Genomic DNA, 14827 nt, shown 5'->3' on the forward strand with positions numbered 1-14827 from the left:
ACAAACCTACATCAACATGGCGTCAAATGCTATCAAAGACTAAAGACCCCACACTGACAGTAAACAAGACTAACGTGATATACAGAATCTCATGCAGAGTGCGCAATAAACATTACATTGGACAAATGGAGAGGAAACCTTCCTGACGACCAGGATACACGAACACCAGCTGGCAGTAAAAAGACCCAATCAATATTCACTTATCTCGACGCACACTGACAATGAGGGCCGTCAGTTCGACTGGGACGAAGTGACTATACTGGGCCAAGCGAACACCAGACATGCAAGGGAATTTCTGGAAGCCTGCTTCGCAACACAGGACTCTATTAACAAAAACATAGAAATAGACCGCTGCTAAAAAACAGAACTGTAAGTGACAAGACCCATCACACCAGAGGATCACATAAATTTGGAACGGAGCGGAACACCGATGCTTCGATTAGAGGTCACAGTGATGATGTTGCCGAGAACGGTAACAAAATGTCTGCGCACCATGGAACAACCAGCTCGGCGAGCAAATGAACAAGTGCATCCACAACGCGAGCTACAAATTTTCACTAATACTAACTTTTCTCACAATTCATCAAAATAGCAGAAAATTCAGTTACATTGGGAAACATAACCCACTGACAAGAATATTTGAATCTGTGCAGCTAAATCACTGGATTTCCATGTTCTAAATACCTTATATACACACCCCTCCCCTTGCTTAAAGAGCCTCAACATTTTTCTACTCAAGATTTTGGACACCCTTTCCACTAACTCCTCCTTTGATTTTTTTTTCTTACATTGGTGTGTGACACCTTGAGACACTTAATACCATTAGAGACACTATGGAACTGACATTCAAAGCAAATGAAGGAATCTACCTTGAAGAACTGGCTGTTTTCTCCAGCACTGGAGGTAGCTGTTCCATAATACATGACACATCGGTGTGAGATGGCAATAACTTCACTAATCTGGAGAGTACTTGCATTTGCAAATCAACTTCATTGGATGGATCGTCTGATGTAATAGAGCTTACAAGTCTCTTCCACATGGTTGCTTTGATAAACATCAGCACATCTGCAAAGACTGAATTAGGACAAAATATCATCTTTAGATGTTGCAAAAATGCTAAATGAATCACTTGGTCCTACTAGGCATGTCACAATGATAGCAATTCAATCGCGGTCACAGAGGCATTGTCATAGAGGGCTATAGCACTGAAAAAGGCCCTTCAATCCATCAAGTCTGCCCAGGTCAAAAACAACTACCAAACTAATCTAATTCCCTTTTCCAGCATTTGTTCTGTTTCACTGTTTCACTTTATTACTTTTGTGTAAGAAAGACATCCTCTAACAACTGAGTTAAAACAAAAGTTCATCTATTGAAGTTATTTCCTCTTTTAGGTGAACATTTTAGACAGATTTATCACTAAAGGTTCACTTTCTCTCTGCCAAGAATAACATTAATTATAACATTAAAACAGAGATGTCTTTGGAATTCCCTTCCTCAAAAGGCAGTCGATGCAGAATCTTTAAATATTTTAAAGACAGACTCTTGATGAACAAGGGGTCGAATGATTTTTGGGGATATGCAGGAATGTAGAGTTGAGATTAAAACCAGATCAGCCACAATCAGCAGGTGTGAAGGGCTGAGAAGCTTATTCTTGTTTGTATATTTGTAATTATAGCTTTAGATAATCCAATGGATCATCCACATCCAGAAGCCTCACTGACAAGAAACCATGGCAACTGTTGCAGAATCTTCAGGATAATGTATGTTCTATTCACCCCAATTTACAGCCTTTGACAGCAGCTATGGGGCCTTAAAAGTTAATCCATCAAATCCCTAGTCACTACAGCAATAACTTACTGTCATTAACAAGTAAAACATTCAAATTGTGACATATTCATGATAACAATTAATCTATTTTAACGTGTTTCCCCAAAATAAGAGAATGTAATTGAAAGGCTTAGATGAGTACAAGTAGAATACATTAAAATGTTAATTACCTTTCTTTGGTCGGGCATAGTCACTCTTTCCTTGGTGCTGTAGATACATGTTAAACAGTGAAAGGTAAACAGCCATATTGCTCTGCAGGTATTTCATTCTCCCTGCAACTAAGCACCAAAGTTCGAATTGTAAAAGGTAAGTGCTGCTCTGTTGAATGAGTATCTCACAAATCGAGAGGGAAGTTTCAGTCACGCGATTCAAGCAATGAAGAAAAACATCTGATTTCACGAGTTGTGCAAAGAGCGGCTCTTTCTTTAGGATTCCAAGAAGAACCTTCTCCAACTCTTCACTGTGTGAAGACTGTAAAAGTGTACCTAAAGCATTGAAATGGTAACACGATAGCACCAGATCACCTCTGCCTGGAGACTCCTGGTTATTTTCTATAAGGATTTGGACCAAAATCTTCCCATACATGGTTAATTGTTTCTTTCCATCACCTCCATTCTCAGGCTTAGTCTGGATGGCTAAACATTTTTCTGGGAGTTCCAACATGGATGTCACAAGTTCTTTGAGCTGAGTTGTATCCAGATAGCCATGCAAAATCTCCAGACCTTTTAAAGGTAAGGACTTCTTATTGCTCACGGTTGATTTCTCTTCAGTCGTTTTTCTCATTTCAAGTTCTTTCAATGCAGCTTCAGCGATAGCTTTAAAATAAGTCATCACTACATCCATGCGACCTAGTCGATGCAATGATGGAGCACTCTGTTGGAGGAGGCTCAGGATTTCAGAAGTGAGGTGGGCTGACAGCATTTTGAAACTGACAGGGTTTAAGCTATGTGGTATTGCAGTCTGTAATTCCAAAGCCAAGAACCACTGTTCCAGCGTTGGGTGTTTAAAAATGGCCAATAACATGCTTTCCAGGACCTGAAAGTAACAGTGGATCGACACACAACATAAACAGTGAAAATTACAGCAAGGATAAAGCTGAAGCAAATATATGCAATTAAGTTAGCCCTTGGAAGGAAAAGCTAAGTTAAAATTTGAGATGGGATTATTCATAAGAATCAATATTTTCAAGTACAAAACTGGGTTCTGACCATGTCTCATCAGAAATATCAGCCTTTTCTAAAACGTCTTTCAGACAACTAAACTGGCTTGCTGAGTTTATTTACAAAATTAGCAATAATGTTAAATATTGAATTCCCCACGATGTTATCCAGCACTGTACAAATCAAAGAAAATCTCCTCCAACTGAATGTCTCTGTAGCATGCAACAACACAGAATAAACACTCAATGCATAGATCATGTTCTCTAGCTTTTATGCAGACACAATCATTTCAACCAAAAAAAAGGACTCAGAATCCATTTCGCCCCTTATCTTACAGCAATAAAGGTCCTAGCTTTGATTGTCAAGTTTGTGCAATTAATCTACCTTAGTTAGGGAAACAAAAATAGAAGCATGAGCCCAGGATCCCTGAATTGGATAATGGGGAAAAGAAATTAATCATGGTTTCCAGCTGATCAACCAGTATGCCCTACATATTTATGAATACCAGATGAGTACAACATCGGAACCAAGTGAAATCAACGAGAGCTGAATTTTCATTCTGGGTGTGCGAAACACAGGGAGGCTAGGAATGTGTTCTGATTCCATACAGCATATTCCTGTGGTACCCAGAACTAGAAGAGTGACCAATTAAAGGCCAGGGTGCCGAATCGCTGAGTTGCAAGGTCCTAAAGATGGAGAGTCAACTGGAGATTCTGCATTACTCATACATTGGCAGACCCACCATCTGTCAAAGTAATGATGATGGTGAAGGGAAAATAGGAGAAGGAGAGAAATGGGAAGGGTAAGAGGAAAACATAGAAAGAGCAACAGAAAAGGGTGTGAGCGTGAGAGAGAGGAAAGAGCGCGAGCACGAGAAAAGGAAATGCATGAGATAAGAGAGCGAGAGAAGAGAGAGTGAGAGAGAAGAGAATGATAGAAAGAGAAAGATAGAAAGAAAGAGAAAGAAAGAAAGAGAAATACAGATGAGTTTTCCTTATTTTTGTATTAACCATTGTTATATTGCTGTGTTCTTGAAGCTGCAGCTGTTACCTGATGGATATGAGGAGGAGATTGGGTCTTTTGTGGTTTCATGTCCAATCACCCCACCTGAGTGTACCATGTTGGCCTAGATGTGCTCTAGGCCATGTGGACTCCCCACATGCCAACTGGAAATCCGACTTGGCAAGGGAAGAAAGCCTCGATTGAAAATGCACCACTTGACAGGTGTGACCTGAGCCAGCAGCTCACAGTCGGGATCGTGGTGTTACACCATTGCGAGGGCTGGCAGCACAAAAATCGCAGGCCTGGTCACCTGTCCCTGTTCTTTGAGAATTCAGCCCATGCTGTGTAAGTTCATATGTGGGTAACGGCCATTCTGGTGACATACTGAAGTGTAACCAGCCTTTATGAAACTACATTTCAATAAAGCATCAGCATATTCAGCAGGGGACTGGATAGGAGGCGGTTAGCAAGAAAAACAGTATGAACAAAGAAACCCTTTTGACTTCAGTTGTAGAAATGCAGGAACAAACAAACATTCTTAAAAGGCTGACAGAAATAATCAGTGCATCAGCCTCATAGATAGCACAGACTGAGATGCTAATTTGTGCCTCTTCAACATATATACAACTAAACTCTAACGAGCAGTGACCCACAGGCGCTGTGACTGAACACCAAACCTTTCAAGTACAAAGAGATCTCAGGGGTCGGAGGGGTTACCTGGTCCTTCTTTATCTCTCCATCCATGATAAAATCAAGGTCCAAGAAAAGCTTGGGTTCACTTTCTTTCATGAACTTCATGTTGATGGAATCATTAATCTGTTCACATCTCCAGAACAACAGTTTCAAAAGATCCATAAATAATCCAATCAGCTCTAAGCCAGTGCCTCTTTTCATCTGAAACAATAAAGAAAGATGTAGGATAGCACCAGAATAAGTTATCTCCTTCAAGGAATTACAAATCAGCAAGCAATTAATCTTTATCTCCTACCCATTCATCAGTGCAATCACCAAATAAAAACCGAAAGAACTGCGGATGCTGTAAATCAGAAATAAGGAACAGAACTTGCTGGAAAAGATCAGCAGGGCTCTAGAGGTCTACAAGGTAGCCAGGAAGGACTGAAGAACGGACTTAGGAGAGCTAGAAGAGGGTATGAGAAAACCTTGGCGGGTAGGATCAAGGAAAACCCCAAGGCATTCTATGTTTATGTGAGGAACAAGAGGATGGCCAGAGTGAGGGTAGGGCCAATCAGGGATAGTGGAGGGAACTTGTGTGCGGAGTCAGAGGAGGTAGGGGAGGTCCTTAATGAATACTTTGCTTCAGTATTCACCCGTGAGGACAGCATGAAACAGGCAGATATGCTCGAACAGGTTGATGTTAGGAAGGAGGATGTGCTAGAAATTTTGAAAAATATGAGGATAGATAAGTCCCCTGGGCCAGACGGGATATACCCAAGGATGCTACGGAACGCGAGGGAAGAGATTGCTGCCCCTTTGACAATGATCTTTGTGACCTCACTGTCCACTGGAGTAGTACCAGAAGATTGGAGGGTGGCAAATGTCATTCCCTTATTCAAGAAAGGGAATAAAGATAATCGTGGAAATTACAGACCAGTCAGTCTTACTCCTGTGGTGGGCAAATTATTGGAGAGGATTCTGAGAGATAAGATTTATGATTATTTGGAAAAGCACAGTTTGATTAGAAATAGCCAGCATGGCTTTGCGAGGGGCAGGTCATGCCTCACAAGCCTTACTGAATTCTTTGAGGATGTGACAAAATACATCGATGAAGGTAGAGCAGTGGATGTGGTGTATATGGATTTTCGCAAGGCATTCGATAACGTTCCACATGGTAGGCTTATTCAGAAAGTAAGGAGGCATGGGATTCAGGGAAATTTGGCTGTCTGGATACAAAACTGGCTAAAAGAAGACAGAGGGTGGTAGTAGATGGAAAGTATTCAGCCTGGAGCTCGGTGACCAGTGGTGTTCTGCAGGGATGTGTTCTGGGACCTCTGCTCTTTGTGATCTTTGTAAATGACTTAGATAAGGAAGTGAAAGGCTGGTGGAGCTGTGGATAGTATGGAGGGCTGTTGTAGGTTGCAACGGGACATTGACAGGATGCAGAGCTGGGCAAAGAAGTGGCAGATGGAATTCAACCCGGAATAGTGTGAAGTGATTCATTTTGGAAGGTCAAATTTGAATGCAGAATACAGGGTCAATGGCAGGATTATTGGCAGTGTGGAGGAACAGAGGGATCTAGGGGTCCACGTCCATAGATCCCTCAAAGTTGCTACCCAAGACGATAGGGTTGTAAAGAAGGCGTATGGTGTGTTGGCTTTCATTGGCAGGGGAATTGAGTTTAAGAGCTGTGAGGTTATGCTGCAGCTCTATAAAACTCTGGTCTAACCACACTTGGAATATTACGTTCAGTTCTGGTCGCCTTATTATAGGAAAGATGTGGAAGCTTTAGAGAAAGTGCAGAGGAGGTTTACCAAGATGCTGCCTGGACTGGAGGGCAGGTCTTATGAGGAAAGGTTGAGGGAGCTAGGGTTTTTTTCATTCGAGTGAAGAAGGATGAGAGGTAACTTGATAGAGGTTTACAAGATGATGAGAGGCATAGATACAGTGGATAGTCAGAGACCTTTTTCCCAGGGCAGAAATAACTGTTATGAGGGGGCATAATTTTAAGGTGATTGGAGGAAGGTATAGGGGAGATGTCAGAGGTAGGTTCTTCACACAGAGAGGGGTGGGCGTGTGGAATGCGCTGCCGGCAGTGGTAGTGGAGTCAGATACTTTAGAGACTTTTAAGCGGCTCTTGGATAGGTACATGGAGGATAGTAAAATGTAGGGTATGCAGGGTAGATTGATCTTAGTAGGATAATAGGTCGGCACAACATTGTGGGCCGAAGGGCCTGTGCTGTGTTATACTGTTCTATGTTCTAGGTTTGGCAGCATCTGTGAAGAGAAATCAGAGTTTACGTTTCACGCCTGGTGACCCTTCCTCAGAACTGATGGTAGCAGGGAAAATGTCGATTTTTATGCAGAAGATAAAGTGGGGGTGAGGGGACGAGGAGTAAATGGTACCCATTATTAGCCACTAACAGTCTCCGTTAACAGCTATTCACCCTTCCAGCCAGTGTTATCCACTCCTTTGTCTGCCCAATGGCTTTTCTCTCTCTTTGGGCTCTATCCCCACCTATTATTTAATCCTCAACCCCTTGCCCCACCCTGTTTTCTGCATTAAAAAATGACATTTTCCTAGCTACCATCAGTTCTGAGGAAGGGTCACCACACTTGAAATCACCACGTTAGGGCAGCACGGTGGCTCAGTAGTTAGCACTGCTGCCTCACAGCGCCAAGGACCTGGGATTGATTCCACCCTCGGGCCACTGTCTGTGTGGAGGTTGCACATTCTCCTTGTGTCTGTGTGGGTTTCCTCCGGGTGCTCCGGTTTCCTCCCACAGTCCAAATATGTGCAGGCTAGGTGGATTGGCCATGCTAAATTGCCCCTAGTGTTTAGGGATGTGTAGAGTAGGTGGGTTATAGGGGGATGGGTCTGGGTGGGATGCTCTGAGTGTTGGTGTGGACTTGTTGGACCGAAGGGCCTGTTTCCAAACTGAAGGGATTCTATGAAATGTTAACTCTGATTTCTCTTCACAGATACTGCAAGAACTGCTGAGCTTTTTGAGCAACTTCTGTTTTAGTGAGTGCAATCACCAAAATTGTTAAGCAGGAAACATTTTCAGGAGTGTTGCTGTTTTGAGATAATTGATCTAAAGTAACAGATGCATTCCCAAAGTTTTAAAACAACACATTGAAACACCATGAGACCAGCTGCCTACTGACAAGACATACTGATTTTGGTGTTTTTAACACTTGAAAAGCAAACTCAAAGCAGCAGAAAACAATAGGAACGACTAAAACTATAACTCTCCACATCCACTAAACACCTTGTCCAAGGCTTAGGCAGTTAAGAGACACATGAATTGAGTGATGTAATGTGTAAGATATGTTTTAATGCAAGTGAATCTAGTTAAGACTGTTGCTGCTATTTGTTTCACATACAAACACACAGAAAATGATGGAGTGGATGACTCTGTCTGCCCCAAAATATTCTGATGTCGTGAATGGACATTTTCAATCACACAGAGCGAGAAAGGACTAAATTCCTTAGTAAAATTAAAAGTGCCAAATGTCACAGCATGGGATTTGCGACAGGATTGAGTCTAAAAGGGTCTGAAAAATATACTTTTCCCTCTGTTATAATGGCAGGTACTGCTATAGAGATTGGGCATTAACGGAAGCCCTGCATAAACTGATACAAATATTGTATGAGAACGAAGACCTGGCTCAAAGTTTGATCCCACTGCCCATGATTCACATGATGGTAACAAATCACTGTTTCTGCCAACCATGCTGAGGGCCAGAAAGGATATGGATGAACGTAAAAAAGTTCCAAGAGGAAAGGCCAAATAAAAGTACCATCCGGGACAGGGATTGGAAGAATAATTCTTGGTTTTCTATCAAGAAATGCCATCTGGACGTATGTGCTTGTGAAGACGTGATGGCGTGGTGGTAATGTCACTGGGCTTGTCGTCCAAAATGCAAGGCTAGTGTTCTGGCAACATGGGTTTGAATCCCACTTCGGCAGGTTTGAATTCAATAAAACTCTGGAATTAAAAACAGCTAACCTAATGGTGACCATGTGTCTAAAGTTGTAAAAACCCATCTACTTCGCTGAGTGTTTGAATTGTGTTGTCCTTACCTGGTTGAGCCTACTTGTGACTCCAGAGTTGCAGCAATGTGGTTGACTTTTAAATTGTTGGGCAATTAGGGCTGAACATTAAATACTGGCCAAGCCAGCGATGCCCATGTCCCATGAACAAATAAAGTAAAAAAAAAAAATCACGGAACATGGGATTCAGGTTGACATTTCTCAAACATGTTGCTCAATACAAGATAAAATCAATGCACTGCTGCCCCCACAAGGCCAGTACACACACCACACAAGATCTGTTTTATTTGGAGCCAACTCAAACACTGCCTAGGAATTCTGATGGCCAGTGAGTAATTGGAGCAGTGCAGGTTGAACTTGTGCATAAGGATCATCCAGGAACCCCATCGTAGCAGATTCAATGTGAATTACCTGTGAAACTGAAGATTCTGGTTGGCAATTCTTCCCCAGTCTGGATCCCTCGAAAAGAGTCCTGACTCAGTTTAGCTTAACCATTACCCAGAAAAGAATCTGAGGATTAGAATCCTAGGTAACTATTAATGTGAACAGTTATTTGCAACAATCCCCCCAACTCCACCGGACCCAGATCGCCAATCCAACGACACCTACCCCACCCCCTTATCCTGCTGCCACCTCAAAACCCAACCCAATTGCACCCTGCTTCCGACCCCAATCAAATCTATTGGTCTGACACCCTGCACTCCATCCCGGTCCAACCCTAGACTTTATAACCACTCTCAACTACAGAACCTGACATGCTGAGAAGACTTCAGCCTGACCCAATGTTCTTTCCTACTGGTGAACCAGATAACCCCCTGACATGAACTGACACTCCCCAACACCTCGTCTGCACCCCACCCCAGATCCAATTCGCTCCCTTCCACTCAGGCCCAGTAATACCCCCACCACACCCATCATGCTGAATGCACAACCTCAACTCCTCTTGCCCAAACTAATACATCTTCGACCTACTCAAAGCACTCATCTGGTTAACTGACACCATACCTAACGGGAGTCTCACCTGGCACAATGACACTCTTAACCAACTGGCTCCTTAACTTCACACTTACCTTTCATGCTACCTGGGCTTGACTCAGCCTTTGGTGACTATCTGTATGGAGTTTGCATGTCCTCCCGAAGTCTGTGTCGGCTTCTGCTAGGTGATCTGGTTTCCTCCCACAGTCGAAAGATATGCAGGTTAGGTGGAATGGCTATGCTAAATTGTCCGTAGTGTCCAGGGATATGTTAGGTAGGTGGATTAACCATGGTTAATATGGGGTTACGGGGATGGGGCAGGGGATCTGGGTGGGATGCTCTTCGGAGACTCAGTGCAGACTCAATGGGCCCAACTGGCCTCTTTCCACATAGGGATTCTATGTTTCAACAAGATCATCTTTGTTGTTAAGTTCCTGAACAAGTGTGTGGGTGGGGGCTGTTGAAGAATCTCCAGTGCAGCAGGCATATAAACACAGGTAAAAAAAAATTCCATTTTAAGCTGTGCCCTTCATGCTTCAGGGACATTTCAGTTTCTCAACTGAAGAAGTACAATAAATACTCCAACAATAAATTGATGGCTAAGGTTCAATAAATAAGATGCAGTTTGGCGCTTAAATTTCAGATATCTCTCTTAAGCAAATAGGCCTTATTAAATAAAAGCAAAATTTACAATAAAAACAGAATATGCTGGAGAAACTCAGCAGCTCTGGTAACATCCATAAGGGGGAGAGACAGAATTAACATTTTGAGTCCAATATGATGCTTCTTCTGAACAGAATACACTGTCACATACAATGTAACCTTTCAACATAAACCAAGATTTTGTTCAAATCTTACTCGACAGCAAAGGTTTAAAACTGAAATCACATAGTTCTGCTTATTTTGACGTGAACAATCCACTTTACACAAGCAAGATGGAGGCGAGCAGTAATATAAAAAGAAAAATACTGTGGATGCTGGAAATCAGAAAGAAAACCAGAAAATATTTCAATTACTCAGCAACAAAACTGGAAAAAAATTAGACCTGAAACTCATGTTTTTCTCCCCACCCTTTCCAGTATACTAAGTTTCAGTTTTAGGGGTTAAGCAGAGTAAGATACTACACAGACATTATTTCAACATTAAAGGAACAGTTAATTGTTGTATAAAAATATAGTTTTCCCTGTTGGACTGGGAACAAATATCATACTCACTTTACTAAAGTTCTCCACAGAAGTTCGGATGTATAAAATCAGCTGCTTCACAGCCAGAACTAGCTCGTGTAGACACAATTTTGTAACAGCTTGCTTCAAATCTTCTTTAACCTCATCATTTAGAAGGGTGGTATCTCCCATTCCATATGCATTCATTAGAAGGCTGCAGAATGAAGTATCTTTCAATACTGCAGGATTCATTGCATCTGAACCAAACTGTTCAAGCTGTGGATAAATTTCAGAAAAAAAGTCATTTTTTCAATTCATTCAAAAATAGCTTTTTGTCAATTAATGAAATAGTTCAGTTAATGTGATATCTAAGATCTCCCCTGAATGTGTGATTGCACCTGCAGGTAAATCTATGCAGCTGTACTAATTTTGTAATCATGGTTTGCACTTGCCTAATCCAGCACCCTGTGGTCCTGCACCCATTGTACTTCCAGTTTTCTGAAGAATCTGCAGTGTGTCTGGTTCTCTGAAGAAGAATCATTTTACAGTGTAGCAAGGTAGATTTCCAGACAATTAAATGATGCCAAGGCAGTTTAAAGTTACCAATAGAAGTTCGCACAAGGGAAAAGCTTTTATGAGTCAGCATCTTCAGGATAAAAGTGGGGTTGGAATAGAGAAAGGAATTGTTTAAAAACTCCCAAGCTGACCCTGACATGGTCTGGTAAATTCTCTGGTCAGACAAATACCCGGTACCAAAATACAACCTGTTCAACAATGTCTGCAATGATCATTTTGCAGCTTTGAGATATCAAAATACTCCAAGAAAATTATTTCCTGTATATTTAGGTCTTTAAGCACTAACAGAGTGTGTTGTTCTCATATATCTTGTGCACAGAATGTTTTTAATTTTTAAGTACATAAAAAAAAACCTAATGTTCATGCTTCTTTGAAGCAGTTTGCACTTGTTTATACAAGGTCTTGCTTGAATTATCAGAATAGAATGCAGTTTAATCCATTATCTCAGGATATACCAAAGTACATCCCAGCTAATTAACTCTTTGGGAAGGATGCGCATCAGTGACTAAATAAAGAAGTTAAGAATACTGTCAAATCAAAAGAAACAGTGCACAAATCTGTAAAGATTTTGGTAAGTCAGACAATTGGTCAGATTTTAAGAACCAGCAAAGAATGACTTCCAAAAAAAAAGGACAGAATATGGAAAAAAATGTTAGTAATATAAAAATTGATCGTAAGAGTTTCTCTAATATTAAGTAGGAAAAGAGTAACTAGAGCTAGTGATGGTCCTCTAGAGAGTGAGTTTGGGGAATTGGTATTGGAAAATAAGCCATTGAACACATATTTGCTTCTGTCTTCACTTTTGAACTCTTAAAAACTTTCCTTAAAGTAAATGGAGAATCAAGAGGTAAAAGGGACGGAGGAACTAAAACAATAACCAACACCAAGGAAAAAAGGTACCAGGAAAGCTATGAGATCTAAATTCCAACAAGTTCGCAGGATAAGATAGCCTGTGCATCCTACCATCTTAAAAGAAGTAGCTGCAGTGATAGTAGAGGCACTGCTTATAATCTGGAAGGGTCCCAGCGGATTGGAAAATATATTATGCAACACTTTTATTCAAGAAATGAGGGAGACAGGAAGCACGAAACTATAGGTCAGTTAGCCTAACATCTGTCAAATGGAATTACTAGTATCTGTTATTGAGGAAGTTACTGCAAGATAGTCAGAAAATCACGATGGAGAGTCAACATGGTTTTGTGAAAGGAAAATGGTGTGTAACAAATATATTACAAATCTTTGAGGAAGTTAAGAAAAGTGGATTAAAGGGAACATGTGGATGTGGTGCACCTGGATTTCCAAAAGGTGCTACATCAAAGGTTATTGCATAAGATAAGAGTGCATGGTGTAGGTAGTAGCACGGATAAAGGATTGGTTAGCTGACAGGAAACAGAGACTGCGGATAAATGGATCATTTTCAGATGGGCAAATCGTAATTAATAGAGTACTACAGGGATCAATGATGTGAGACATTTTGTCATTTGTACATTTCTGTCATAAGGCTTTTCTTTGTCTTTTAATATATCTTGTATCTATTCTTGTGTTCAAATGTAGCCAGTTGTGAGGTGCAGCAACATCCTAAGCTTTAAACCATTTAATAGCAACATGGAGTTATGACATGAGAAAGATTCTGATCAATGATATTAATGCTGGGAAAATCAGGGACACACAGACAGAAATATGTACAAAATGTCACTGGTGATCCAGATGCTTTGACGTAGCAATTGACCTGGACCTGGACACTAGTCTCTTAGCAATGTGAAAATGACTTCTTCCTGCCTAACCAAGGTACAGAAATCACATCCGTTGTTGGCATGCACTGGGGACATCTTTCCTGCTGGTAGTAGGTATGACCACATGTAGGTGGTCTTGCATAGGCAAGATGGGTCTGGTAACCCAAGCAGTTGACCCAATTTAAGACATTGTATGTCAAGGGACCGGGATCAGAAAGGTGTATAAAGCCACAATCCTCAAGAATATTACTGCTGTAGTCAGGAAGCATGACTTGATCAGTCACAGGAAGACATGGGGAATTAGATGGCAGAGAAACCCATGGTAACATGGAATATGGAATCTCACTAAACAACTACTGCTTTGAGTTTATGGAGGTTATTGCTTGGTAAATTAATAGATGGCTACCACATAAACAGGAAATTATATCCAAAGTTTGTTTTGTGCTGTTGATATCTACAGTATCAGGTAAGGACCTCAGAGGACAGTGAGATGCCTTGTTTAAAAGTCTTACAATGCTAGGACCTCAACTACTTACAATCTATATCAATGATTTGGATGATGGGACTGAATGTATGGCAGATAAATTTGCTGACGACACCAAGATAGATAGAAAGTAAGTTGAAAAGACGAGGTAAAGAGTCCACAAAGAGGTGTAGACAGGTTAAGTGAGTGGGCAAAAATGTGGCAAATGGAGAATAATGTGATAGAATGTGAACTTGTTCATTTTGGAAAAGAAGTATACTATAAATGGAGACAGACTGCAGCAGAACTTGGTGATATGGAGGATGTGTTACTGTACAAACAACACAATGTTAGTATGCAAGTACAGCAAGTGATTATCAATGCAAGGGGAATGGAATAGAAAATTAGGAAAGTTTTACTGCAGCTGCACAGGGTCTTGGTGAGACCGCTCCTAGAGTTATGAGTGGAATTCTAGTTTCCATATTTAAAAACAGATTCAATGCATTAGAAGCAGTTCAAAGAAAATTCACAACTCTTTGTGGGTTGATGGCTTATCTTTTGATGAAAAGTTTAACAGTTTAGGCCTATACTCATTAGACATTAGGGAAATGAGAAGTTATTTCACTGAAACATTAGAGGACATGAGAGAGTGAATACTGGGAGGATGTTTCCTCTTGTATGGGTAAAAAACAAGGGGCACAGCTTAAAAATAAGAGGTCTCTCTTTTCAGATGGAGCTGAGGAGAAATGTCTGGTCTCAGTACTTGGAATTCATTTCCCCAGAAAGTATATAAGGCTGGGTCATTGATCTCTTCAAGACAGAGTTAGATCTGATTGACAAGGAACGTAAGGGATATGGACAGGAAAGCGGAGTTGAGACCACAATCTGACTGAATGCAGAACAGGCTTGGAAAGACAAATAGTTCACTCTTGCTCCTAAGTCCCATGTTCCTATAAATTACTTTTTGAGTTATAGTCACTGTTGTAATCTAGGGGAAAGTGGTAGTCAATTTAAACAGCAAAGTCCTGCAAACAGTAATGAGATAAACACTCCTGAATAATATCACTAAGTAAACAACAAAATGTTAGTATGCAAGTACAGCAAGTCAAGATGAATGGAATATAAAAGCGAAGAAGTTTCACAGCAGCTGCACAGGCCTTGGTGAGTGCACTGCTGGAGATCTGAGTGGAATTCTG

General features: G+C 41.1%; 1 protein-coding gene across 3 annotated transcripts in view; it reads right to left on the reverse strand.

Moving 5' to 3' along the window:
* urb1 (URB1 ribosome biogenesis homolog) overlaps nucleotides 1-14827 on the reverse strand; it is a 102567-nt gene that overhangs the window by 49097 nt on the left and 38643 nt on the right. For all 3 annotated transcript variants that reach the window (XM_048603012.1, XM_048603014.1, XM_048603013.1), the window contains 4 exons: nucleotides 10911-11135; nucleotides 4707-4883; nucleotides 1998-2862; nucleotides 870-1074 (listed from right to left, as the gene is read on the reverse strand). In XM_048603012.1, coding sequence (XP_048458969.1) covers nucleotides 870-1074; nucleotides 1998-2862; nucleotides 4707-4883; nucleotides 10911-11135 — 1472 coding nt within the window. The remainder of the gene's footprint in view (nucleotides 1-869; nucleotides 1075-1997; nucleotides 2863-4706; nucleotides 4884-10910; nucleotides 11136-14827) is intronic.

This window comes from Rhincodon typus, chromosome 11 (assembly GCF_021869965.1).
Source record: "Rhincodon typus isolate 14 chromosome 11, sRhiTyp1.1, whole genome shotgun sequence".
In the NCBI taxonomy this organism is placed as follows: domain Eukaryota; kingdom Metazoa; phylum Chordata; class Chondrichthyes; order Orectolobiformes; family Rhincodontidae; genus Rhincodon; species Rhincodon typus.